Source organism: Toxoplasma gondii, chromosome XII (genome assembly GCF_000006565.2).
Source record: "Toxoplasma gondii ME49 chromosome XII, whole genome shotgun sequence".
In the NCBI taxonomy this organism is placed as follows: Eukaryota; Apicomplexa; class Conoidasida; order Eucoccidiorida; family Sarcocystidae; genus Toxoplasma; species Toxoplasma gondii.
The window spans coordinates 861,332-885,343 of record NC_031480.1 but is presented as its reverse complement, the minus strand read 5'-3'; the positions used below and the strand labels follow the sequence as shown (position 1 = coordinate 885,343).

The window sequence follows — 24,012 nt, the reverse complement described above, 5'->3', positions numbered from 1 at the left end:
CGCTCTCTTCTCCTCCTCTCGAGTCTCTTCTTTAGGCTCTTCCTGCGTTTGCGTTTTTACTCGATGCACGCGTCCTTCCTTCGTCGCGTGGACGCTGGCCCGTTCGTTCGTCCAAGACGCCGCAATCGCAAAACAAAGTCGCGAGAAGCAAGGAAAAGAAGAAGAGAGGAGAGAACGACACCCGCCGGGTCTGCCGCCTCCCAAGAGAGCGACAGACGGAACCGACAGACACGGAACACTGCACTTTCTCATCTTTCCTTTGGATTTCTCATCTTTCCTTTGGATCGACGCGTCCTCAGACCTAACGATCTAACTCGCTCTGCACAGCCATTGATTTAAACCATCGTCAGACCATCTTGCTGGATATATGAGTCTCTCTAACTCTTCACATCTCGGCACATCTCCCTCTATAAATCCTTTCTTGATATATCTGTACATATATATATCTATATATATGTATTTATATATAAGAAGATAAATTGGTACCTGATACGTATATATATATATATATATATACATAATATGTAAATGTGTAAATATATGTATATTTGCACGTATAAATGTACATGTACATATATAGGTGGATACTTAGAATGCGGTGTATGGTGTGTGCTTAGAGACAGGCATCTGAGTCGAGGGAGTCAGGCCTGCTCTCTGAACAGCGACGACTACCTCTCTGTAAAGAAGCTGCGAACATGGTTTTTCTTCAGGATAAAAACGCCGAATCTCCGTGGTGGCAACGGAAAATGCCAAGGCATTTGCGAAGAAACTCGAAGCATCTGTGAGTGCTCTTGCCCGTTTGTGCAGCGTTTTCGGTGTTGGGGTCGAGCCTCCAGGAGACACTCCTCTGGAAAAGAGAAGTCCCCGTCCCCTCGCGAAAGTGGAAAGCCAGGATGACGCGCTCGAATCGAATTTGTCGCTACCGTCACCGTACAATAAACATGGACTGAGAAGAAGAGAGAGAGAAGACAGCAGCGAGAAAGAGAGAGGGAGAGAGAAGCGAACAGAGACAATGGAAGGGAGGAACAAAAGAAGAAAACGGAGGGAATGTAAGAGAGAAACTTATCGACGAAAGAGAAAAAAGGACAAAGCGGGGGGAAACAAACCGAGAAACTGTGCGAGAAGGGGAGAGGGAGAAATGATGGCAGTGGCGAGTCTGTCTGTTGTAAAGCTGTGTCACCACAGGCCTGTCGGAGGAAGCTGTCTCCTGCCGGCGAGGAGACACACGGCCATGGAAACGAGGAGACAGAACAGCTTGACAAAGATGTTCTCACTTTTTTTTCCTGGTCAAAACAAAGACCTTGCCGTCTAGGAGGGGAAGGCCAAGGGAGAACTTCGCAGAATCCCCTTGGGTTCAAGACAGCCGTCAGCTACCTGCGTGCACAAGGCGGTCGAGAATTTCTTTTTCTCGGATTTTCTCGTCACCAAAAAGATCTCCTTTCTTCTCTCTCGATGTTCTTTTCTTCGTTGGGCTCGCTTCACTTGCCCCTCCCGTTTCTCCGCCTTCAAAACCGTTTTTTCCCCCAGAAGAAAACCGAAACTCTCGCAGGTCTCCAATCGAGCGGATCGATTGTTCTCTAGGTCACCGTCTTCGCCTGTGGTATTTCTCGCCGTTCGCCTTCTTCTCCTTGAATGTGCCTGCCTGGTTGATTTGCTGCGCCTCTTTCTCTTTTCGTTGCATCCTCTCTCTCTCCTTACTCTCCAACAACCTCGTTCTCTCTGTCTTGCCTCCTGTCTCCCCGTCTCGTCCTCAGCGCGTCTCGCTGCCATCCTCTCGCCTCCATTCTTCTTCTTTTCTCCCCTCTTTCTTTCTTCTCTCCTTCCTCACACACCTCGTTCTCTTCGTCCTGGCATCCTCGCCTGTCTGATTCCTCTCCGTTTTCCATCCTCTCTCTCCTTCCTCGCTGTCTTCTCGGTCTCCGTTTCCCCTTGCACCTTTTCTCCGCTCGCTTCTTCCCCTTTTCTTCTCCTTTTGTTCTTCCTCCTCCTAAGTTTTTCACTGCTCCGCACAGGAAGATGGCGAGATGCGGAACTTCGCCGAGATGCCAGGCCTCCGGAGAAACGGAAGAGACATCCGACGCGAGAAATGCGCCCCCGAAAGAAATTTTCGTCGCCTTCGCCCAGCATCTTCTCTTCTTCAAGGTGACCGACACCCTTGTGTCGAATCTGGACTCTCATCAAAAGATAAACCTATTTCTTTGTCTATGCCCATTCATATATATATATATATATGTATATCCATATATATATATATATATATATGTCTGCATGGTGTCACATGTTTCTATTTATCTCTGTTTATATCTATGACTATATCGGTGTCTGTATCTACATCTGTCTTTATCTCTACCTGTTTGTCTATCTGTGTATCTCTCTACGCATTCACATGCCTTCGTCTCCATATATATATATATATATATATACATATATTTGTCCAGCCATACGAGGCCTCTCGAAAGATGTCTCTTTGTATATTTTTATCATATGTGGTTTACTCTTTAAATTCTTAAATTGACTGAAAGTCCATGCTCTTGTGTCTCTTTTGCTCTTGCATGCAAATAGAACATTATCGACGAAACGGCGGACATCTGGGTGTCTGTACACGACTGGTTTTTTCCAAGTGGGTTGCCGTGTGTGTTGTTCCGCGTTTGCTTCTTTTCTGTTTTTTCTTTTTTTCTCTGCATTCGTCTCTCTTTTCTTCAATTTCTCGATTCTTGTTCACAGGCCATGCCGTGGGAAGACGCGGAGTCTCTTCACAAGCAGCTCCATGCCGCATTCGGCTGCGGTCGGCCGCCGGCGCTTCGGAAATTCGTCGATGAAATTTCAGACTTTCTCCGACCTACGGGACTGAAAGTTCGGGTGCGACTTGCGAGGCAACGAGACACCTCGCAAGCCAGTCGTTTCTTCGTCTTTTCCACTTTTTTGCTTTCTGTCGGTCTTTCCGTCTTCTCTTCTTCTCTTCTTCGTCGCCTTGGCACTTCGCTTCTTGTTCTCCTCGATCGTCCTCTGTCAGGACTTCTCTCTCTCGCCGTCTGCGTCCTTCGCCTGTCCTTCCGTTCCCCCTCGTTCTTCTCTCCGTCTGCTCGTCTTCTGCACACTCGGCGCCGGATGCGACTTGTGTCTCGCCTTCGCTGTTTCTTTGTTTTCCGATCTTCAGAAAGTTTTCTGCGACGGTAGCAGATCCTCGACGGCGTTCTTGATTCTCCGCAGCGAAGCCGAGGAGGAGCTCCCCGTGAGCCTCTCCGCCCTCAGGACGCTCCAGCGCGTCTCGAAGAAATTCTCTCTCACGCAGCTGCACATCTTCCAAGGTAAAGTAGGCAAAGAAGAAGCGTAGCCGGCTCAAAGCAAAGACGCGAAATTCGAGGCCTAAAGAATAGAAGAAGGAAAGTCTAAAACTCCAAGACGAGAAGACAAGCACAGTTACTGGGAAGAAGCGAGGAGAAAACTGCCACTGGAAATGCGTCTCCGGACTGCCAAGAACGGCAGAATAAAGACGAAGACAGTACACTAGGCGAAGAAAAAAGAGCGAGAAGAGTCAACTGGCGAGGGATGAAGAGATGACAGAAACGAAACAAGACGCAAGACGAACGGCGAGAGAGAAGACGAAGGCAGACGGAGACGAAGTGTACTCGAGTTCACTGAAGTGGACAGAAAAGCAGAGCGACGAGGAAGAAAACGAAATCTCGAAGAAGGGAGAAAATAATCTGAGACAATTATGCAGCACATTTTCCGACCACGGCGGGACCTCACCTTCTGCGAGAAGAAACGTCAAACTCGAAACCTGTATTTCGTATTAGCGGTTAGGATCTTCAGTTTTCAAGTTATCGTCATGGAGCTTAGGGGCGTGTATGTACACCAGGCTGTATGCATATACATATGCATCTACATTTCTTTATTACTTCGAGCTGTGAATCCAAGGTTCTAAGGCGAATCATGTTTGTATCACAGTGCGATCTGTGCATAACGGCGTCGACATTTGAAGTTCAAGGTGATAACTGCTTCTCCACGTAGATAGGTGTGCAGAGCGTGAGCCAGTCAGATAACGAGTATATATTTATATATGTAGACGTATGTTTAGAGTCGCGTATGGAGCCGAACGCATCCGCTTTATCTTCTAAAACTCGTTTTATCCAGAGAGAAATATAAGTGCAGGAGGACACACGGTTGGTGAGTAGATGTGATGAAGTTCAGGACTTGCGTTTATGTTTCCCCACTTCCATCGCGTTTTTCTTTTTCTTCTTCTCCGTGAGCAGTTTCCTTCGCTCCTGTTCTCCCCTTTTCTCCTCGAGGCTGTTTCGTCTCTCTCCGTTCGTCCTGTCGTCTCGCGAGTTCCCTCTGTCCGAGTCTGTACACTCTGGCGGTCTTTTTTTGCGTCTGCGTTTTCAGCTGCAGCGAGTTATCTCCTTCGCACAAGTAGGTCCTTTCTTCTTCACTGGTGTTTTCTCCGTTCCGCGCATGAGTCGTCTTTTGCCGATGCGATTCACTTGTCACTGCGTCTCGTAGATGCAAAGTTCACTCGCAGTGGCAAAGACAGAAAACAAGACAGGTCTGAAGAAAAACGAAAAAGTCTGAAGAACGAAAAGGGGGCATCGGCGGCCTGAGCCGCGGCCGAGGCCAAGGTGTTTGACTCTCCGTGTAAATCGTTTTTCTTTTTTCCTTCTGTTTCTTCTCGTCTCGCTCCTCGCTTTGGTGATCCCTTTTCTTCTTTTCGCCGCCCTCGCCTTCCTTGTTGATTCCTACGGTCCTTTCGTTTTCTTTTTTCTTCGCTTTCGCGGCCCTCCCGTTCTCTGCCTGTCGCCTGGAACGCCTCGATTTCTCTATTCCTCTCTTTTTTCTCTCTCTTCTTCGCTTGTCTTTTGGCAGGACAGCCTCTGACGCTGCTGCAGTGGATACGCTTGTGTCAGGCGAAAGGCGGGTGTGCGCCTTCCCTCCGTAGGCGCGAAGGAGTCTGCAGCGAAAAAGAGTCATCTCTCTGCGCGTTTTCTTTCTGCACTTGCATGCGAATTCATGAACAAAAGATACATTCTCACTTACGGGGACATACACACACACACGAAAAAATAAATATATCCCTGAGCAAGTGCATGCACAGATATATACGCATGCATACACAGAGAACGCAACACAGGTGCATGCAGACATACATTCACGGAAGGCATCCCCGGTGGCCGCCGCAAAGGTCTCGCGTAGTTGGAGACGTCGCCTGGCGAGAAGACGCTGTCGACTGGCAGCAAACGAACAGGCGCTGTGAGGTCTTTCTGTGCGTCTCCGCGTTTCAGTGCAGTCTCTCCTCGAACTCCAGTTTCTTCGAGTTGAGAACGCAGAGGGCGACCCAACACAACTGCGCCTCGTTTTAGGACCGTGGTGCTACGCGGTGAGAACGTCGCGAAGGAAAGATGGCAGACAAAGAAGCAAGCAGAGAAAAGAACGCTTAGCCCAGACGCACACAAACAGAGAGGAAAGACATGCGAGAGAAGAGAGCGCAACGAGGAAACGAAGCAGCCAAGAGGAGAAGAAGAGGACCTGCTGGACGGTGACGTAGGAAGCACAAGGCATGTCGACAGTAAACAAAAAGGGGAGCGTTGATGGTAGCATACAAAAGCGTTTTCAAGACGAAACGTTCATACTCACGAAGAACCGATCGACCAAGATTGCGATGTAAATATTGTGAAACATACATCAAGATATGAAGATGTAAATAAATCGCAATACAGGATTTATGCAGTTCAACGCCTACATGTACATATATATATATATACATATATATATATATATATATATATATATATGTTTGAAGGACTTGTTTTTTTCAGTACATTTCTCGCGGTTGGCCTGCAGGAGAAACTTCGGTCTCTGGAGGCGCTGATGCCGGATGCGGGGGTCGATGGTTTCGCATGCACGCACTGCCGCCTCCCAGCAATTTTCAGTGTGCGTCTGGAAGGATGGAATCCAGTCCAAATTCACACAAGCGCAGAGCGACTCAACTCTCCAAGTTCCGCCGTTTGACGTGAATGCACACTTCCACACGCATATATATATATATATATATATATGTATAAATATTTATATATTTATTTATAAATACATATATATATATATATACATATACATAGTGTACGTGTATGTAGATTTGTTGAGCGACCGGAGAGTATGCATAAGAGTCTCTCGCACCCCCCACCGCTAGTCATACACATGTATTTACAAATGTCGACGTCGACTCTGATAGAGATACGGATGTTCGTCTCTCCACATATAAACTTGTATATACTAATATATACTAATATATATATATATAAATATATATATATATATATATATATATGTAGACAACTATGAGTTGGAGTGTGAGTTTCAGTGGGTGTCGCTTGTGTGTCTCTCGACTTCTGGGTGCATGGCCGGCGCGTTTTCTCATTTGTTGTCTGTTGTTCGTTCGCTGTATCTCATGCATTTGTTCGTTGTCCTTTTTTCTTTCGCAGGCGCTTCGCTGTGGGTCGCCGTCGTGCAGCGCGCAGTTCCATAGGGAGTGTCTTCTGTTTCTTTCTTCTCTCTGGTCTGCGTCGGAGGCAGGTGGACGGCAACGAGGAGTCTCCTCCGCGAACGAACGAGAAGAAGACATCCGTGCAGAGGCGCAGACAAGAGCGGAGAGGCGGCGAGAGCATGCAGCGGATGAAAACGAAATTCCTCGAGTGTGTCCTGCGTGTGAAGGCGTTTGGGGAAATGTTCTTGTGAGAGGCGGAGAGGAAGTTGCGGCGGCGCGGGAAGCAGAAGATTGATGAGTCTTTGGTCTCTCCGTTCGTTCCTCTCTCACTCTCTCTGCGTGCGATTTCTCTTCTCTTTTTGAGCTTCGGCTTCGCGTTGCTCCTTCTGTCCGTGAGGGCAGCGATCGGAACGCGAGAGAAGCGCGGGTGGGGAAGACACATGAATTAGGAGAAGATGAGTTCTCTCGAGTTCCAGCTTTTCTGTCGTCCTCTGATTTGTCTTCGTCTTGCCTTGGAGACCTTGTTTCGTGCTCGCTCGCTTCCTATGTATTCTTTTTCCGCTCTTTTACGTTCGCTCCATTCTCGTGTGACTCTGCAAGGACATGTCGAAAAATGCGCCTCGATCGAGGTCTACGCATTTTCCTTTTTTCAGACGCCAAATGCTTTCGTTTGAAGTTCTCGCAAGACCGAAGAGGGCCGTGATCCCTCTCAAGCGTCTTCCTCCTCTGCGTCCACTTTTTCATGCCTCCTGCGAGTCCTCCTGTCCCTGACTTCTGCCTCCTGGGCTTCCTCTCTTTCCTGTTCTGCATCGCCTCGTCTCTGGTGCAGAGAACTTTGGAGGAAGGGCAAAATGCAAAGGAAGAGACAAGAGGAGAAAAAGACAGAGACGAAGAGAGACACACACAGACGAGGAGGCACCCTTGTTCGCCGCTTCACATGTCGTTTAGCTACACCTTTTCAAATGGAGTGTGGGGTGAGAAAGAGAGGAAAAGCAGAGGAAGCGGATGCGTTTCCTCGTTTCTTTGATCCTGATGCAGAGACAGAGGAAACCTGACAATAGAAAGACAGCAGCGAGAGATCTGCTTGCGTTTCGGGGGTCTCTTTGCGCGAGATTCACTCCGATTTCTTCGGAGGACCTTCGACATTGTCTCCCTCGTCTACATGCTTTATGTCTAGTCGCACGGCGAACTGCCATGCGAAAGCAGTGAAGTCCTCCGAGAGAATCTCGCTCTGTCTTTCACTTGATTTCGAAGAAAGATACTCTCTCTAGTGACCGTGGAGGCTCCCATCAGTTAGGCGTGACATCGCTGAAAGTTTCTCCCTCTCAAAACGCATTAAACAAATAGGCTCGCGTCTACTTTGGAGCGCTGGTGAGCGTGTGTGCCCTCCTTCGCAGATCCTCCCTGTCAGTGAGGTTGCATCCTGCAGTCCACCCTCATGTGCGTTTCGAAACAGTGAATCAATAAAATCAGAAAAGCCTTCGTTTGACTGGTTTTTCTGAAAGGCGTTGTCCCTGGAGATTCGGTGATGTCTGTCGGGCGTATCACTACGAAGCGAGGCTCGGCTCTTCGAATTTCCGCGCTTGCCTGCGCCTCCAACGGAGGAGGAACGGAGCAAAGTTCAGGGACGTTTTCACACCATGCAGAGAAGCGCTTGATTCTTCACCTTTCACCCATCCTCTTGTCGCCATTTGCTTTACGGATCCCCCGCTTTCTTCGCTAGGCAAGTTGCGTAGCAAAACGCACTGTCGAGGCGACACCCCACCCGCTGTGGCGTTCCGTGGCGACTGACGGCGGCGCATGTTTCTCAGTTTCTCGCGGTAAAACAACGGAGGTTCGTCTGCCTTTCTCGCAGAAGAGGGGATGGAGAGCCATCGAAGAACAGGGAACTCCTCTTACACTCCTGGCTTCCAACTCTCTCGAACTCCCCAGTGCGGCACCAGTCGTCTCGGGGTCACCCCGACATATGGTTTGGAGAGAAAAACCGCGTTCGAAGGAAGAAATTCGTCTTTTTCGCCGGAAAAAAGACGCATCCTTCCCCCGTTTGCTCGACTCCGTTTTCTTTCCTTCTTCCATTCTGTTCGATTCTCCGCAGAAATTCCGCGCGTCTCCGCCTCGTTTTTTGTTCTGTGTCTGTATATGCTCCCGCGCCCTCTTGCCGCGCATGCGCCGGATGGGCGCGCAGCGGGTGTCTGAATCGACGGATTCTCTCGTGTCTCCCGCGACAACGACGAAGTCTTTTTTCCGGTGTTCTTCCATTTTGAGTCTTTCCTGTTTGTCCGCGCGATCTGACTGTCGCTTTCATGCTTGACGTTCCAATTCTTTGCGCGCTCCTCGTGCTCCTTCTCTCCTCGCTTCCCGCGGGAGCTGGTGCTCTCTGTGTCTCTCTGCACCGTGTCTCTCCCTCCTGTCTGCACTCTTGGGAGGGTGGTGGATGCGGTTTCTCGTCGGTTTTTCCGCCTGGCCGATTCGCGAGCGACTGCTCTGAGAGACGTCGGCTTCCTCAGCCGTCTCTGACCACAGAAAACGTCTCTGCTTCCCTCAACTCCGGCTCTGCTCTGTCCTCCCCCCCCAGGAGACTCTCGGACTTCGTTCGCATGCAGCCGCGACTCCTCCAGGAGCGTCTCTTCACAGACCTGAGTTTTCTCTCGCGTCCTCGCCAAACTTTCTCCTCGTCGCGTCTCGGAGTTTTCTCTTCTCCTGCCCTTTCCCCTTTGCGTTCGTCGTCTTCGGCGACTCGGGTGCTTCTCAACTTCTCGCGTCCTGCCAGGCCTCGTCTGTGCTCTCGATCTCCTCGCCATCCTTCCCCCTCTTTCTGTTCTTCTTCGATCTTTCCGCAGTCTCCCTCTCGCTCTTCGCTCTCGTCCACGTGGATCTCCCTGCTCCTCTCGGACGTTCGCCTTGCGTCTGGGGCCGCGTCTCTCTCCTCGCCTTGGGAGTCGTTCAGTCTCATAACGTCTGCTGCGCGACGTCCAGACTCCCGCGCGTTCGCAAGAATCCCGTTGGTTCCGCTGTCCATACACTCTGGGAAGATGGCGATGACTGAGGAAGAAAGAAGAGCGAAGATCGAGGAGATCTCGGCAAAAGGAAAGGCGAAAGGATGGTCTGGAGAGGCCGTCCGCGGCGCCTACCTCGAGTTCTTCGAGGCGCAAGGCCATCTAATCTATCCGTCCTCGCCGGTCATTCCGCGCGGAGACAACACCCTGCTGTTCATCAACGCAGGTAAAAACGGAGAGAGCAGGGGGAGCTTTCGAGCAGATGCAGACGGGGAGCCTCGCGAAGGAAAGGGAGAAACGGTCTCCACGGACAGAGGGCGAGTGAAAAAAAAGTGCAGGAAGGAGCGGTAGCCGAGCCAATGAAGGAGAGAGCGAGAGAGAAAAGAAATAGAAAAGAGAGGCGAAGCAGTACGCCTGTTGCCGCTGAGCTACTCTGAAGAAGTTCGTCGAAAGATGGAGTGGAATGCTGCACATGCCGACCATCTGAAGATGCATACACAAGTGGAAGGTCCGACTTTCGCTCTTTTTCCTTGCGTATTGCATCTCCGCTTTACCACGAAAGTCACCCATGGACGTCACTCTCCTGGAGACAAAGCGACGCAGCTGCAACAGGACATCGACCTTGCAGAGTCAAGCACCTGTGATGGCTCTTGAAGAAACGCCGGAAAAAACAAAGTCAAAATGCTTCCGTATCTGCATGCGGGTCTTCTGGTTCGGCTGCATGTCTCTTTTTCCTCCAAAGCGACGAAACGGAAGTTCAAACCGCCTTGCTCTCGAATGCCGTACGATTTCCAGTGTGTTTGCACAGACCTCTCCAGTCGATCCTCTCTGTCTTTTTATTCAGGGATGAACCAGTTCAAGCCGATCTTTCTGGGCCAGATAGATCGCAGCTCTCCCCTGAGTGAGGCTCCTCTTCAGCAAGACTCCGCACACCTTTCACCCTTCGGCGCTTCCCCGACTGCTGCAGCATACGCATCGTTCTAGTCACTTTCGCGCTTCCTCAGAATGCATCGCGCGCCTCCCGTTTCTGTCCTTATCCGTTGACACCGGCATGCATTTAATACATATATATATATATATATATATTTATTTATACTGATATCGGCATGAAGGGAACACATGTATATCAATTGATGTTTATATGCATCCATATATGCATATATATATATATATATATACTATGTATATAGAATTATGTACATGTTGATATGAACGTAAATGTATGTACATACGTGCCGATTCATGCGTACTGGTATATCTCCTCTTTCACGGAGCTTCTTCAGTGTCTTTGTCTGAATGCAGTTCCGTTTCCGTACATACTCCCGTGTACGCCTGTGAGTAGTCCTTGTGGGGAAGGGGGGAGAAAGGAGATGGCTATTCGCCTGCTCTCTTCGCACATCGCAGCTTTTCTCCTTCCATTTCCTTCGCTTTCCTTTTCTCTCTCGTTTTGTCTCTGTCTCTCATCTGCCCACGGTCTTTCTCGGTCTCGTAGTTCGTCCCCAATGTTTCATCTTATTCTCCCTCTCTTGTTTTCCCTCTCTCGTTCTCCCTCTTGTGCTCCTTCCTGTTCGCTCCGCGGCGCTCTTTGGTTTCTTTTCTCTCCAGCTCTCTCGCTCGCGTTTTTTTTTCTCGGCTCTCTGCAGGCAAACTGCGTCGCGTGGCGGACACCCAAAAATGCATTCGCGCCGGCGGGAAGCACAACGACCTGGAAGATGTCGGCAAGGATGTTTATCACCATACCTTCTTCGAGATGCTCGGCAACTGGTCCTTCGGCGACTACTTCAAGCGCGAGGCGATTGCCTGGGCTTGGCAGTTGCTCACGGAAGTCTACAAAATCCCCAAAGACCGGTCAGAGCTTCTCCACGCAGTTCGTTTCTTGACCAGTCGTTCCCCGCGAGCTTGAGGAATCGATTGAACCTCTGCAGCTCAAGACGCAGCCATGCTGCTGTTTCTAAAGAAACATGTCTTCGCTGACGCGCCGCGCAAGGCCCCACAGACACAAATACACAGTCATCCATATACACATGCGTATATATACCTATATATATATGTATTTATGTAGATTAATAGATGCACATGGATGCATGCAGTTCGGATGGTATGCAGGTGTTCTACAAAGAACTCCAGGGACACAAGCGAAGCTCAGAGGCCTTCGCACACGCTGGGGGTTTTGCCAGCACTACCTGGTTTTTTTTTCTTTGTCAACTTCTGCGTCTTTCGATACAGAAACAGGCATACTCGGGTGACTGCGTCTACATGCCTACCTCTCAGACTTCGTCCGCGCATATATATATATATATAGATAGATATATATATATTTATGTATAACAGATCAGAATATATATACATATATGGATTCATGTATACATTTATCTCCATACCTGTGGATCTGTTTTTATTTCAGTGTCGCGGTGTCTGTGTTCCATGTCTCCGTCTTCCTCCCGTGTAGATCTGCACACCTACAGCTGTCACAGCTTTCGCAGCTTTTTGAGCAGGAAAGGGAGCTGCAGTGCCTGGCCTTCGTTCACGAGCGTCGCCTTTGCGTTCTGCCTTTGCAGCCTGTACGCCTCGTACTTCGGGGGCGACCCGCGCCTTCCTTCCTGTCCCCCTGACGAAGAAGCAAGAGACATCTGGCTGCAGTACCTCCCGGCGAATCGCGTCTTGCCATTTGGCGCCAAGGAAAACTTCTGGGAGATGGCAGACACTGGGCCTTGCGGTCCGTGCTCGGAGATCCACTACGACCGCATCGGTGAGCGGCAAAGCGGTGATGCGGCTCAGTCGAGAAAAAGGCGTCGACTGCTGCGTCCGACGTCCACTCCTGTTTCCTTCGTCAGGAACGCTCTGACGCCTGAGAAACGAAATTGCGAAAACGAACTGGTCCCCCGCGACGACGTGGACATTCTCTGGCCCGTCTTCGTATAGATATATCTATATCTAAATAATTCATATTGATATGTATTTATATATATATATATATATATTTGTATATACATATATATATTTATATTTTTATATGTTTATATATTTATATTTTTATATGTTTATATTTATACATATATATATATATATATATGTGCATGCGTAGATGCATTTCTGTGTAGGGAGGTATGCATGCGCAGTTGGGAAGTTTGACCGCGTGCCACACCCACATCGCTCGTCTGGTCAAGTGTTGCCGGGGTGACGACTGTGCATGCGCATGCAGATGACTATGGGGATTCATCAGTAAATACAAATATATGTGCGGATATCTCTGAGAGGAGTCGCGCATATCGAAGCAGATGTTTCTGTGTGCATGTCGCTCTCTCTACGTGCATGCAGCCCTGCCTGCGTCTCTGTCTAATCTGATACATCTGCACATATCTATATATATATATATATATACATATGTACATATATATATATATATACATATGTATATATATATGTTGATGTAGATGTATACTTCCGTGTTTTGGGTTAGACTGAGACTGACCCTCTGGCTGGTGTGAGAGAAATATTCGTTTTTTCTTGCAGGAGGCCGCGACGCGAGCAGCTTGGTGAACGCGGACGATCCATCTGTGTTGGAGATCTGGAACCTCGTTTTCATGCAGTACAATCGCGAGAAAGACGGCAGCCTCACGCCCCTGCCTGCACCCTGCGTCGATACAGGTACGCGCCGCTTCGTTTCTTTGCATGCAGGTGTTCTCTCAGTTCCCCAGCTGCATGCATGCACACGTTCGTGCCTGTGCAGCTCCTCGGATGCATGCATGCGTGGGTCCGTGATGCCTCAAGTTTGCTCGTGCGTGCCTGCAAGAAGTCCGTCACCTCCTCTCCTTGTGTCCAGAGAGCGTCTCGAGAGGGGAGGACCGAGGGAAGGTCGGAGACTTCCGCTTAGAGAAAAGCGCATCCGGAAGCTGCTTCAAGGTCTCGTTTTTGTGGTGCATGCACCTGCGGACTTCTGGACCTCATCCACCCGCGAACTCGGAGTTGACGCATTGAGAAGCAGCTCCCTCGAGTTGGATCTGTACATCGAGAGACATTTGTGACGTAATCTGCACATGCACAGTCGTGTATGTTTGTCGTGTGTGTCTGCTTCTGTGGGCTTTTGATCCACCGGGATCTTCTTGCAGGAATGGGTCTGGAGCGCGTCGCCTCTGTGCTGCAAGACAAGCAATCGAACTACGACACCGATCTGTTCACCGCTCTCTTTGACAAGATTCTCGAGTTGAGTCCGGGGCTGCGACCGTACGGAGGAAAGGTGAGAACAGAGCGTTTGCGTTTCACAGGCACCCAAACTCTCGCATCAAAGCCGAACCGGACGCGCGTCGAGACCAGAGAGCGCGCGAGGGTCCTGGCCGCTCGGAAACAAGTCTGAGGCCGGATCTCAATCGCAGCGAGCGGTGTCGTTCCAGGTTTCCCTCCACTCCTTTTCGCTTCCACATTTGATTGTTGCATGCATCTGCTTGTCGAGACGCAGATGCACGAAGAGAGACTTGTCTCACACGTGCTCTGAGTTCCAAACGTTTTCTTTGGGGGATCAGACAGGGGGGAAGTTGGGGATTTCTGATCTGCAATTCCCCTCCGGTCGTTCAACGAGCCGCTTCTCTGGGCTGACGAAGCGACAGGGGACGCGCGGTTCCCCGTCGGCCTCCCCAAAATGTTTCTTTCTCCGCATTGCGAAACTGTTTCCAGGTGGGCGAGGAGGACAAAGACATGGTTGACATGGCGTATCGCGTCCTCGCAGATCACGCGCGGTGCCTGACTGCGGCCATCGCCGACGGAGCTGAACCTTCGAACGAAGGCCGGGGCTACGTTCTGCGAAGAATTCTTCGTCGCGCCGTGCGCTACGCTCGGCAGACGCTGGGCATGGCAGGTGAGTCCATGCATTCGTCAAAGCGGGGAAACTTCCATGACGGCAGTCAGCGTCGGGAGAGACGGAAGGGGACGCAGAGGTCGTCATGTCCATCCTGGTGACCATTAGTCTCCATTCTGGTTTCGTTGCTCGGGAGACGGCGAGCGCAACGCGCAGCTCTCCAGCGATCCAAAGCAGGTGCAGAAGCATGCATGCAGAGAGATGAAAGCGCGCCTGTAGGCATGGACGGAGCAGCCGGATAGAGTTCGCCTCTTTCGCCTCCCGATAGTAGAGTGTCGTCGGGGACTTTTTGGAGAAGAGAACGTTCGGTCTTCAAGAGGCATGCGTTCCAAGGTCGAGATTGAGGGATGTTCTCTTGGGTCGGGAATATCGTGGGTCGAGTCCGCAGGAACAGAGTGGCGCCTTCCTCACGATTCACTCTCCTCTCTCTGTCTTTTGCGCCTCAGAGGGGAACTTCCCGAAGCTCGTTCCCGTCGTCGTCTCCCTCTTGGGGGAGACTTTCCCCGAGATGAAGAAGAACGAAGAGAAAGTCGTTCGCATTCTCCTCAAGGAAGAGCAGCAGTTCTCGCGCACTCTGGACAACGTGAGGAAACGCAGGTGGCGAGAAACTTGATTTCTGAAATGCCGGGAAGCGAGCAAGACACAAATGAGTCCACGTTCAGAGTACTCAGAAAAAAGGAACGCAACATCGAAGTGCAAAGACGCGGGGACCCAGAGGCAAGGGAAACCAACAAAGGGGAGTCTACGCAGATACCTCTCGTCTTCTCGTTTTGCATATTTTGGGGTCCACTCCGTATGTATGTGCCTTTATATATATATATATATATATAAACATATAGGTGTAAGTGTACAGAGGAAGTGTACACGGTGTCAGCCTTTTTTCGCTTGCTTTCTTCCGAATGCGAAACGACTTTCCACTGAAACGGAAAAGTCAACACTGCACAAGAAAACTTCGTCATCATCTCAACGCACACATTCCTATTTCACATCACTTTATTAAAAGCAATTTCCAAACCATACATATATATATATATATATATATGTATACGTATATATGTGTATGTATGTACACGGTTTTTTAAGGACTGCCTTTTGCGGATAGTATCTGCTGTATGCTTGTTTAAAGATTTTGCATTTTTGTAGATTTTCCGTTTATGTGATTTTGTTGCGACTTGGGCCTCCAGGGAGTAGAGAGATTCAAGAAGGTGGCGAACTCGCTGCAGGCCAAGGGACAGAAAGTTTTCCCTGGCGGTGAGGCGTTCACTCTCTACAGTACCTACGGCTTCCCTCTCGACCTCACTCAGCTCATGGCCGAAGAAGTCGGACTCCAAGTCGACGCCGAAGAGTTCGAACGCAAGTCGGTCTACGCGAACGGAATAATACTCCCAGTGCCAGACGTCTGCAACTTCATTTCCATGATCTGTATTCTATCGCCATTTCACATCTGTACACTGCCTATTCCAGATCCTTATATATATATATATATATATATATATATATATGCTTGCATATCTGTATATGTGTTTATCTATCTATCTGTGCCTCTATATTTATGTATATCTGTGCGTTTATGTACATGTATATGCATGCTTACGTAAAACTTTGTCCATATATGCAGATGAATATGCGTCGAGTACTGAATGTGTGTGCGTATGTTTTCTGTGAAGCGGTAGTTACGTCTGTCTCAGTTTTGGAGTGTACGCGTGAGTGCCTAAGCAGTTGAATGCCTTGGGAGCACTGGGCAGGTGCCAGCATCCTCAAATATCAAAGTATCGTAGTTAGTGGATTTTTCTTGGCATGCGTTTCCAGGTTCGACGCGCATCGCGCAGCTTCAGAGAATACTTCCTTCAAACAGGGTGGGGCCGGCGCGGTGTATGCGCTGCCTCCCGACCAACGTCACCTGCTTGCCCAGAGTCGCAAAGTGCCTCCGACCGACGACTCCGCGAAATACGAATGGAACGTGAAGGATCAAGCAGCTCTCATGACGGTGCGCATGCAAGAAGCGGTCAAGTCGGCCAGAGGCGCAGTGTGCAGCCGCCTCTGAAGTCGAAACCCAAACGTCGCTGGACAGATTTTAGGTCGCCACGCGTGCAAATGCTCAACACACACATTTCAGTCGATATTCACATATATATATATATATATATATATATGTATATATGTATGTATATATGTATATGTTTATATATATATATATATATGTATATATGTATATGCTTATATATATATATGTACATGGTTATATATCTGTATATATTTGTATGCATATGCTTATATACTGACACACACAGAGAGAAATATATGAGTAGATGTGGGTGTGTGTGTGTGGAGGAATCCATGTGTGGAAGGCGAATGTCTGTGTGATTTTTTACCGATCTGCATGCCGTTGCTGTGAGCGAACGGGCGTCGCCGCATCTGTGGCACTCTCTCCATTTCTGTTTCTCTGGAAGGCAGTGGACACTGCCGTTCAAAGCAGAGCCCTGTGCGACTGAGAACCTTCAGATGCGCATCACCTCAATTGCTGTTTACGGTTTTTCAGCAAGACGCGGTTGAAGCTGCTCCCATCAAAGCCAAAGTCATGGCCATCTGGGACGGAAAGCGATTCGCGGTGAGCACTTCTCCGTTTCTGCTGCGTCGTTTCCGCGTGCCTTCGCGTCTCAATGTTTTCCCCGAATATAAGCCGATAGCTGGCCACACGCAGCTCTGAGTTGTTGGCTCTTGGGCCGTCAAATCCCAACTCGACGGGAGTAGCGCGTTCTCGTTCTCATGCACCGTGCAGAGGCGTCCTCAATCTCCTGTGCATGCGGTGCCTACAAAATGATCTTTACTGTATAATAGTGGGAGCACTACCGCTGCATATTTCATTTCCGCGTAAACGCGTAACTTGGTGTCGTTAAATTGAATGGAATTTAGGCCTTGATGTGAAAGTGTGTAGAGAACCTGAAACCGTCAATATGTAGACTCTGTGCCTTTCGGTGGAGCTGCACCTTCGGTTACGAAATTTGACAAGTTCTCTCTGGTACCCGTTGATTTGTAACCTGCAAGTCTTGCATGTGAAGCGGTGCCTCTGTGCGGCTTTCCTTTGTACAAGCATCTGAGACATTCTTCTCATGTTTGGTTTTTCTTTTTTCTTCTTCTCCCCTTTCGCGTTTTTCTTGCGTTTATAGCCAGAAGTGACGGCGGTGGCGTCGCCGACGGGAGAGAACTTGGTGGCAGTGATTCTGGACAAGACTTGTTTCTACGCGGAGCAGGGAGGGCAGATTGGAGACGTCGGCCGTCTAGTTGACCTCTCCTCACAAGCTGAGTTCGAGGTTGTTGACTCTCAGAAGAGCGGGGACTTCATTCTCCACATCGGAAGCATGTCGAAGGGAACTCTCCGGGTGAGAAGAGTTACCTTTGACAAAGGGAATTTGCTGCGTTTGAACACGAGTCCCCCTTCTCTTTTCCTTTTGCCTGCACGTAGGCATTTGTCTCTCTTCTTCTCGGATCTCTAGGTGTCTCTTCGTTCAAGAGGAACTGCACAAAGCGTGACTTTCAGGCTCGCAGCTAGGGGGGCCTTCTCGAGTGACCGTACGGCGAGGAGGACGAATGGGGGACGTCTGGGGAGTGCTGTGTCAGCGAATGCAAGTTCCTGTGCTCGGAAGAGCGGATACGAAATACACACAGAGAAGGAAGGAACGAGCGAAAGAAGGAAAGAAAGCAGAAGGAACGGAAGAAAGAAAAGGTTTCTGGGGAGCATCACCTGCGCGCAGTGCCACTGGACTATACATCTGGAGCGTCGTTGTTCATGGCATCAAGAAGTTCTGTGGAGTTTCTCGTATCCGTGATGAGGTAAAGTGCAAGAGAGTCGCTGCGCGACCGTAGAAGATGGTCGTTGGTGGACTTGCAGTCGCTTCCGTCTTCGAGATCGAACTTGACTTTCGCGCAATGCCCCATCCACGGATTCTCCACTTCGTGTGAAAGAAAAAAAGCCAATAGAGCTGAGGTGAAACGAAGGAAACAGAGAGATCAGGTGAAGCAAGCGAAAGTCAAGAGAGATCGAGGAGCGCGCAGCAAAGCAAGAGAAGTGTACGGGAGAGAAGCGAAAGATGCGCAGGCGTCTTGAGCTGAATATACAAGGAGGTGGAGAAGAAGAGTTTGGCGCGAACGTAGAAAAAGCATTTGTCTGTTTTTTGAGGTAGTTCGTTTATCCGAAGGGAAGACACGGCGCTGTAATAAGAAGCTACTGTGAAGGGAGACTCGAGGCAGAGTGAAACGTCATGTCATTCAACTCGACTACGGAGTCGTCGAGTCTCTGGATGTCGGGAGTTCCGTTAAAGCCAGTCTGCTTTCTGTTTTTCGTAGCGCCTCGTCGTCTCCGCATCTGCGACACCGCATGTGACCGGAGTTGTTGTCTCTGTCTCGTCATTAGCAGCGAATGTGGAATCGAATTCGCCCATTCTCGCTACTGCCATGGGCGTCGGTATCTGTCCCTCCTGGCGGTTTGTGCAGGGTCTTTGGTTTTTGTGCGTTTTTCTCTTGGTTGTGTGTGTACGTCTTCTGCATCTTTAATATGGTCTCTGCATTTCGCCCAGAGTGCACTGGCACTTGTGACTGTTTCTCCGTTTTCAATGCTCAGGAAGGTACCGAGCTGGTACCGGCTGTGGACTACGTGAGGCGATTCAGGCTGGCGCAACATCACACAGGGACGCATTTGCTGAACTTCGCTCTGAGAGAAGTTCTGATCAGAAAACTGAGGTCCGGTGGCAAGGCAAGTGCGAACGGCGACAAGCGCGAGGACACTAATGGCATTCGCATTTGCGAATCTTGTTTGAACGAGAAAGAGTTGGAGGACGGCGAAGACATTCAACAGAAAGGATCTCTCGTTGAGGTGAAGCGCCTGCGTTTCGACTATGCGGGAGAGAAGCCGTTGGAAAACGAGGATATTATCGCCGTCGAAAACGTCGTCAAGGATTGCGTGAGCAAACCGATCGACATGGGCATCTTCCTGATACTTTGTCTCTTGTTGAGAGAGAGAACGTGTGAAGTAGAGAGATGTCTGGACGGACTGTGTTTGCGCAACTCGTTGTTTTGGTTGTTGCTTTCTCTTTCCCTCCACGTCTGCCTGTTCGCTCTCTCGTCGTCTCCCCCTCTTCCTTCTCTTTCTCGTCGGGTGTCGGTTTTCCACGAGCGTTCGCGCGCTTTGTCTCCACTCCACTGTCTCCTTTTAGATTGCACAGGCGCGTCCAGTCCACTACAAAGAAGTTCCTCTAGAGCAGGCGATGAAGATTCCAGGACTGCGCGCCGTTTTCGGAGAAGTGTATCCCGATCCCGTTCGCGTAGTTTCTGTCGGAGAAGACATCGAGTCTCTCGTCGCTCTCGCCGACAGCTCACAGCCGGAAACGCCTTTCGCGAGCATCGAACTGTGCGGCGGTACACATCTGCACAACGCTTCTCAGCTCTCAGTAAGGCGACCGCGAGGGAGGTCGACACCCAGGAAGGGAGAGAACGAGAACCGACAGAGGGAGAGAACAAGGCAGGAAGAAAATACGCAGGGAGGAGCTGCAGACCGAGGAGAAGGGAGGAGCGCCAGGAACGAGAACGACTCGAAAGAGGCAGAGGCGACGCTTTCTGTGGTGTAAATCGTTTTTGCTTCAGCGTCCCTCTCGTTTACGGTGTGTCTGAACTGCTGAACTGCACAGAGAAAAGTTACAAGGCCAGCGAGCCAGGAACTGAAAAAAGAGGTGACGAACGTGGAGTCTCTCGGAATAGAGCTAGGGAATCGCTGAAGGGAAGAATGGCGTTGTAGCCTGCATTCATAACCTTTTACTTCTCTGTCTCCGCCCCCACCCAAGAGTCCTAGCGGACAGCGCCCGCAGACAGATGGTCTGCTGGGGTGTCTCTCCACTTGCGCTCGGCGACTTGTGCCAGATTCCCAGTGTTCTTGAGAGGCCTTGCCGTCTCCAATTTGTCCACTTTCCAGGACTTTTGCATTCTCTCTGAAGAGTCGGTCGCCAAGGGCGTGCGACGCGTCGTCGCGGCCGCAGGCGATGCTGCCTTCGAAGCGCGCAAGGAGCTCGAGGAACTCGAAGTGAGAAAACTCGAAAAGCAAATGATGCACGAAACAGGCGATTCAACGTAAATATAGGGTCCCACACACCGCCGTCTAATAGATATGCACATAAATGTATATATGCTTTTCTATTCAACTGCACACATATGCCTACATATATGTTTATATATATATATATATATATATATATATATATATATATATATATATGCTTGTGTGCGTTTGTCTGCTGTCAGAGAGTGTAGCCGATTCGATTTTATTAGGGAGAACGCTCTCGTTTCGCTTTCTTCTCTACGATGCCTCCGTGTTCATCTGTGAATGTCCAAGTGCGTATGTGCAGCTCGGGGAAAGCGTGGAAACTTTTTTCTAGTGAAGAGTGACAGCTGTGCTTGGCCTGGGAGAGGTCGTCTCTGACGATGCTTCACTTCTCAGACACCTGGGCTACCCGTGGACTGCTTTACAGGTCGTTTGTGACTTTCTCGCCTGCTGACGCTTAGGGTTTTAACCGCCGTTTTTCCGAAAGAGGAGAGGAGTGAGATGTGCTCCCGCCGACGATTCTTTGATCGTTTCACACATAAATCTCTACGTAGATATACTCACTTATACGTACATATATATATATATATAGATAGGTATATTTGTAGTCTGTATTTTTATAGGTTTTGTGTTTTTTATACATGTGGTTTTTTCTCTCCCTGGGGAGCTTCTTTCGGCAGGAAGCGTCCACAACAGCCCATGCGCGAGGGTGGGAAGTTGCATATCGATTTGTATCTCTGTGTTGACTTTGAATGTGTGTTCTGCGTCTCTGGTTGCAGGAGGCCTTTCGTTCTCTTGCCTCGGCTCCGAGAGAACTGGCAGCGTTGGAAAAGGAAGTTGCAAAGGCCAGGGGACTTCTCGACGGCGCCGGACCTTTGCCCCTCGTGGGGAAACGCTCACTCGTCAAACAGCTTGAGCAGGCTCAGAAGGCTCTGGTAAGAACAGACAAGGAAAACGAAAAAGGAAAATAGGGAAAGAACAGAGACGCTGCGGCAGAAATGAAGAGAGCGAGGGAATCGTAGGACCGGAGTGTTGCTTGTCGAGGAAGAAGACCTCGAGACGACTTCATCAGTCTTCTCACACAGTCGCGTTTTGCCTTCCCCCCGCTTCTTCCCAGCTCGAACTCCAAAAGGCCCGCAGCAAGGAGTTGGTGAAGGAGGCGAAGAAGTTGGGAGAAGAACTCGGCACCGAACACAAAACGAAACCTTTCCTCGTCCTCAACTTGCCTCAGCTCCTCGGCGACGGCAAAGCGCTCGACGCTGCGTCTCAGGTAAACAGAAAAACGCAAAGACACAGGGACGCAGGCCAGACTGCGAACCTCGAGACACGGAGGCAGGCCTTGCTTTTAAGTTTCTTCCTTCCGGGAACAGCAAACAGAAACAAGTTTCTGCGTCGTTGCTCTCCTGCTCTGTATCTTTTTCGACTTCCCTCGCGCCTCGTTGTACTCCGCGTAGGCGAAGTCCGTGCTGGATTTCGCCTCCGTCGAATTCGCCTCCTTCCATCGCCGTTGTTTTTGGCGTCTCGCTGGAAGATGATTTCTCGTTTTTACATTTGCAGTTCTGAATGTGTGTGTGTGTGTTCAAAGCACATGTCTTGCGCTCACTTCCGTGGACGCGGTGCATTTACTTTTTTTTCTCGTCCACGCGACGCCGAATGAGCCTCTCGGGCGGCGCGTTTACGGCGCGTAGACCTCGGTGTATTTCCTGGGCATGTCGGTGGCCGAGCGTTGCATCGGGAGTTTCACTAGATGTTGAAATGTCTGCGTTGTGTGTTTGCTCGCCGGTGCCTCTGTCTGCAGACGCTGCACCAAGCGGCGCCGGATTTGCCTTTCCTGTTGGTGACCGCGAGCGCCGCGACAGGCACTGCGGCCATTGCCTTTGTGCCTGCCGCTTGTAGCCAACTGCATGCGGCTTCGTGGCTGACCGCATGCGTTGGCCTGCTGGGTGGAAAAGGCGGCGGCAAGGGGGAGCGCGCCGTCGGCGCCGCGAAGGAAGGCGCCGCTGACAAGGTGGACGCGGCTGTCGCCGAGGCGACGGCGTTCGCGGAGAAGAAATACGGCGCCTAGGATTTCTCCAGGGACTTGCGCGGAAGCTTCAAACCTTAACAGAGCTGGAGTTGAGCAACACCGTTCCCTGACAAGGCTGGCGTAGCGTTTCGCGGAAGTCTGCCGAGGTCGTTCTGGACGGATAATCTGACAAAAGGCCCAGGGCGGCGACAGAAGTCCGCCGATAAGAGAACTCGCGTGGAAGAGGCATGCTGTCGGAGAGTAAAAACGGCTCGCATTGAGTTTGTGGAAAGAAAGGATCCGGCCAGTGACTGGCCGTGTGAAAGGAGAGTGTGGCGAGAAGAACGGGGGATTCGCTTCGTTGTTGTTTAGTGGATTGTTCTCCATCCCGTTTTGCCTGTTCAGTGACGCGTGAAAGGAAATTCAATTTGCACAGACAGGCGCCGAAGCTAGAGCGAGGAAGAACGCGCGATTTGTGCGCTTGAGAAGGCATGCAAGTGTCGAAACCCTGTTGTGGCAACAGTTGTCAAGTCCGATGGGAGTGCTTGTTCTGACGTTCCGAGTTTTTTGAGAACGGCCGATCGAACAACTCCTGTGAAACTTTTCCGCCTTGGCAGAACCAGAACCAAATGGGAATGTGCCAGCTGCGAGGGAAGTCTCGTAGTGGAAAAGAGTCGGTGAAGAAGAGGCTTTCTTTGCAGATTTCCGGGTGTATCGACGTCGGAAGATTCAACCGAGTGACGACGCGTGTGTGTCCCAGAGCCGAGACGATGGCTTTGGTGCAGAAAACAAAGCGAAAAAAGAGAAGCGTTCAGCAAAGAAACAGGACAACAGTTACGAATTTTGCTCTTCGTATTGAAACGCGCCTTTCCCAGTCACGACGGAGAAGGCGAAGAATCTTCCCCCGGTAGCACTTGAGAACGGGGAGGTTCGAGTTTCTGCGGAGAGCAGGAAAGGCAATTTCTGAGAAAGTCAGAGGAATGACCTTGTGCACAAAGAACTGTCTCCACCATCTTTCGCGTTTCTCCCTTCTACAAGCTTCGGCGAATCCAGCGAACACGGAAGAGCGCCCCGTCGGACGCGTCTTATCTCACCGCACCCTCGAAACGGGAGAACATTTCTTTCTGAAGCTTGCCAGTCCGAAGAACAAAAATATATATATATATATATATATATATATATATATATATATTTCACTGTGTAGCTTTTGCCTAGAAACGAGGTTCCTTTGTTAGCTCTCTGCTGTCTCAGTAGTCGCCTCTAACGCGTTCTCTTTCTGCTTATGGGAGTCCCCGAAGACCAGTAAAAGAGAAGGAGTCGGTTTCACATGTTCCACATCCCCCCCCCCTCGCCGCAGACAGAAAGAGAGGAACCGAATACGTCGCTTGCAATAAGAGCTTTACGGCTGATGAAGCTGAAGAGTGTGTGGTCGCGACAGAAACCGCGGAAGTCGCGGGCAAATGCATCGTTGTCGCTCAACGGACTTCCGGTGTTAGTTTCTGTTCTGGGGTAATGTGTGTTGTTTCAAAGTGCGTTTCTCCCCAGACGTTTTCGATTGTGTCGCGCGGCTACGACCTTGCTCGCGGCAAAAGT

The 24,012-nt window shown here is 50.0% G+C and overlaps 2 protein-coding genes across 2 annotated transcripts; both read left to right on the top strand.

Annotated features, from left to right (window-relative positions):
* The first annotated feature begins 1,427 nt into the window (after positions 1–1,427).
* TGME49_219530 (hypothetical protein) lies at positions 1,428–8,432 on the top strand. Its single transcript, XM_018779848.1, has 7 exons — positions 1,428–2,142; positions 2,725–2,859; positions 3,158–3,308; positions 4,387–4,413; positions 4,864–4,932; positions 5,280–5,928; positions 6,477–8,432. Exons 1-6 carry the CDS (start codon positions 2,017–2,019, stop codon positions 5,540–5,542), a joined length of 771 nt encoding a protein of 256 aa, XP_018634797.1. The 5' UTR covers positions 1,428–2,016; the 3' UTR covers positions 5,543–5,928; positions 6,477–8,432.
* A 290-nt stretch (positions 8,433–8,722) lies between these two features.
* On the top strand, positions 8,723–23,059 carry TGME49_219540 (cytosolic tRNA-Ala synthetase). The gene is made up of 18 exons (XM_002370667.2): positions 8,723–9,700; positions 10,319–10,375; positions 11,118–11,322; positions 12,033–12,223; positions 12,988–13,122; positions 13,584–13,711; positions 14,146–14,326; positions 14,773–14,909; positions 15,511–15,683; positions 16,136–16,313; positions 16,866–16,934; positions 17,494–17,706; positions 18,945–19,283; positions 19,537–19,770; positions 20,289–20,396; positions 21,194–21,349; positions 21,532–21,684; positions 22,213–23,059. Exons 1-18 carry the CDS (start codon positions 8,782–8,784, stop codon positions 22,477–22,479), a joined length of 3,843 nt encoding a protein of 1,280 aa, XP_002370708.2. The 5' UTR covers positions 8,723–8,781; the 3' UTR covers positions 22,480–23,059.
* Positions 23,060–24,012: the final 953 nt, after the last annotated feature.

Bases quoted from the DNA above. Each gene is read 5' to 3' on its own strand.
- TGME49_219530 (XM_018779848.1), top strand. From the start codon at position 2,017: ATGGCGAGATGCGGAACTTCGCCGAGATGCCAGGCCTCCGGAGAAACG. The intron at 2,143-2,724 runs GTGACCGACACC...TCTTGTTCACAG, and splicing joins AGCATCTTCTCTTCTTCAAG to GCCATGCCGTGGGAAGACGC. The intron at 4,933-5,279 runs GTAGGCGCGAAG...TCCGCGTTTCAG, and splicing joins CGGGTGTGCGCCTTCCCTCC to TGCAGTCTCTCCTCGAACTC.
- TGME49_219540 (XM_002370667.2), top strand. From the start codon at position 8,782: ATGCTTGACGTTCCAATTCTTTGCGCGCTCCTCGTGCTCCTTCTCTCC. The intron at 19,771-20,288 runs GTAAGGCGACCG...TCCACTTTCCAG, and splicing joins ACAACGCTTCTCAGCTCTCA to GACTTTTGCATTCTCTCTGA. The intron at 20,397-21,193 runs GTGAGAAAACTC...CTCTGGTTGCAG, and splicing joins AGGAGCTCGAGGAACTCGAA to GAGGCCTTTCGTTCTCTTGC.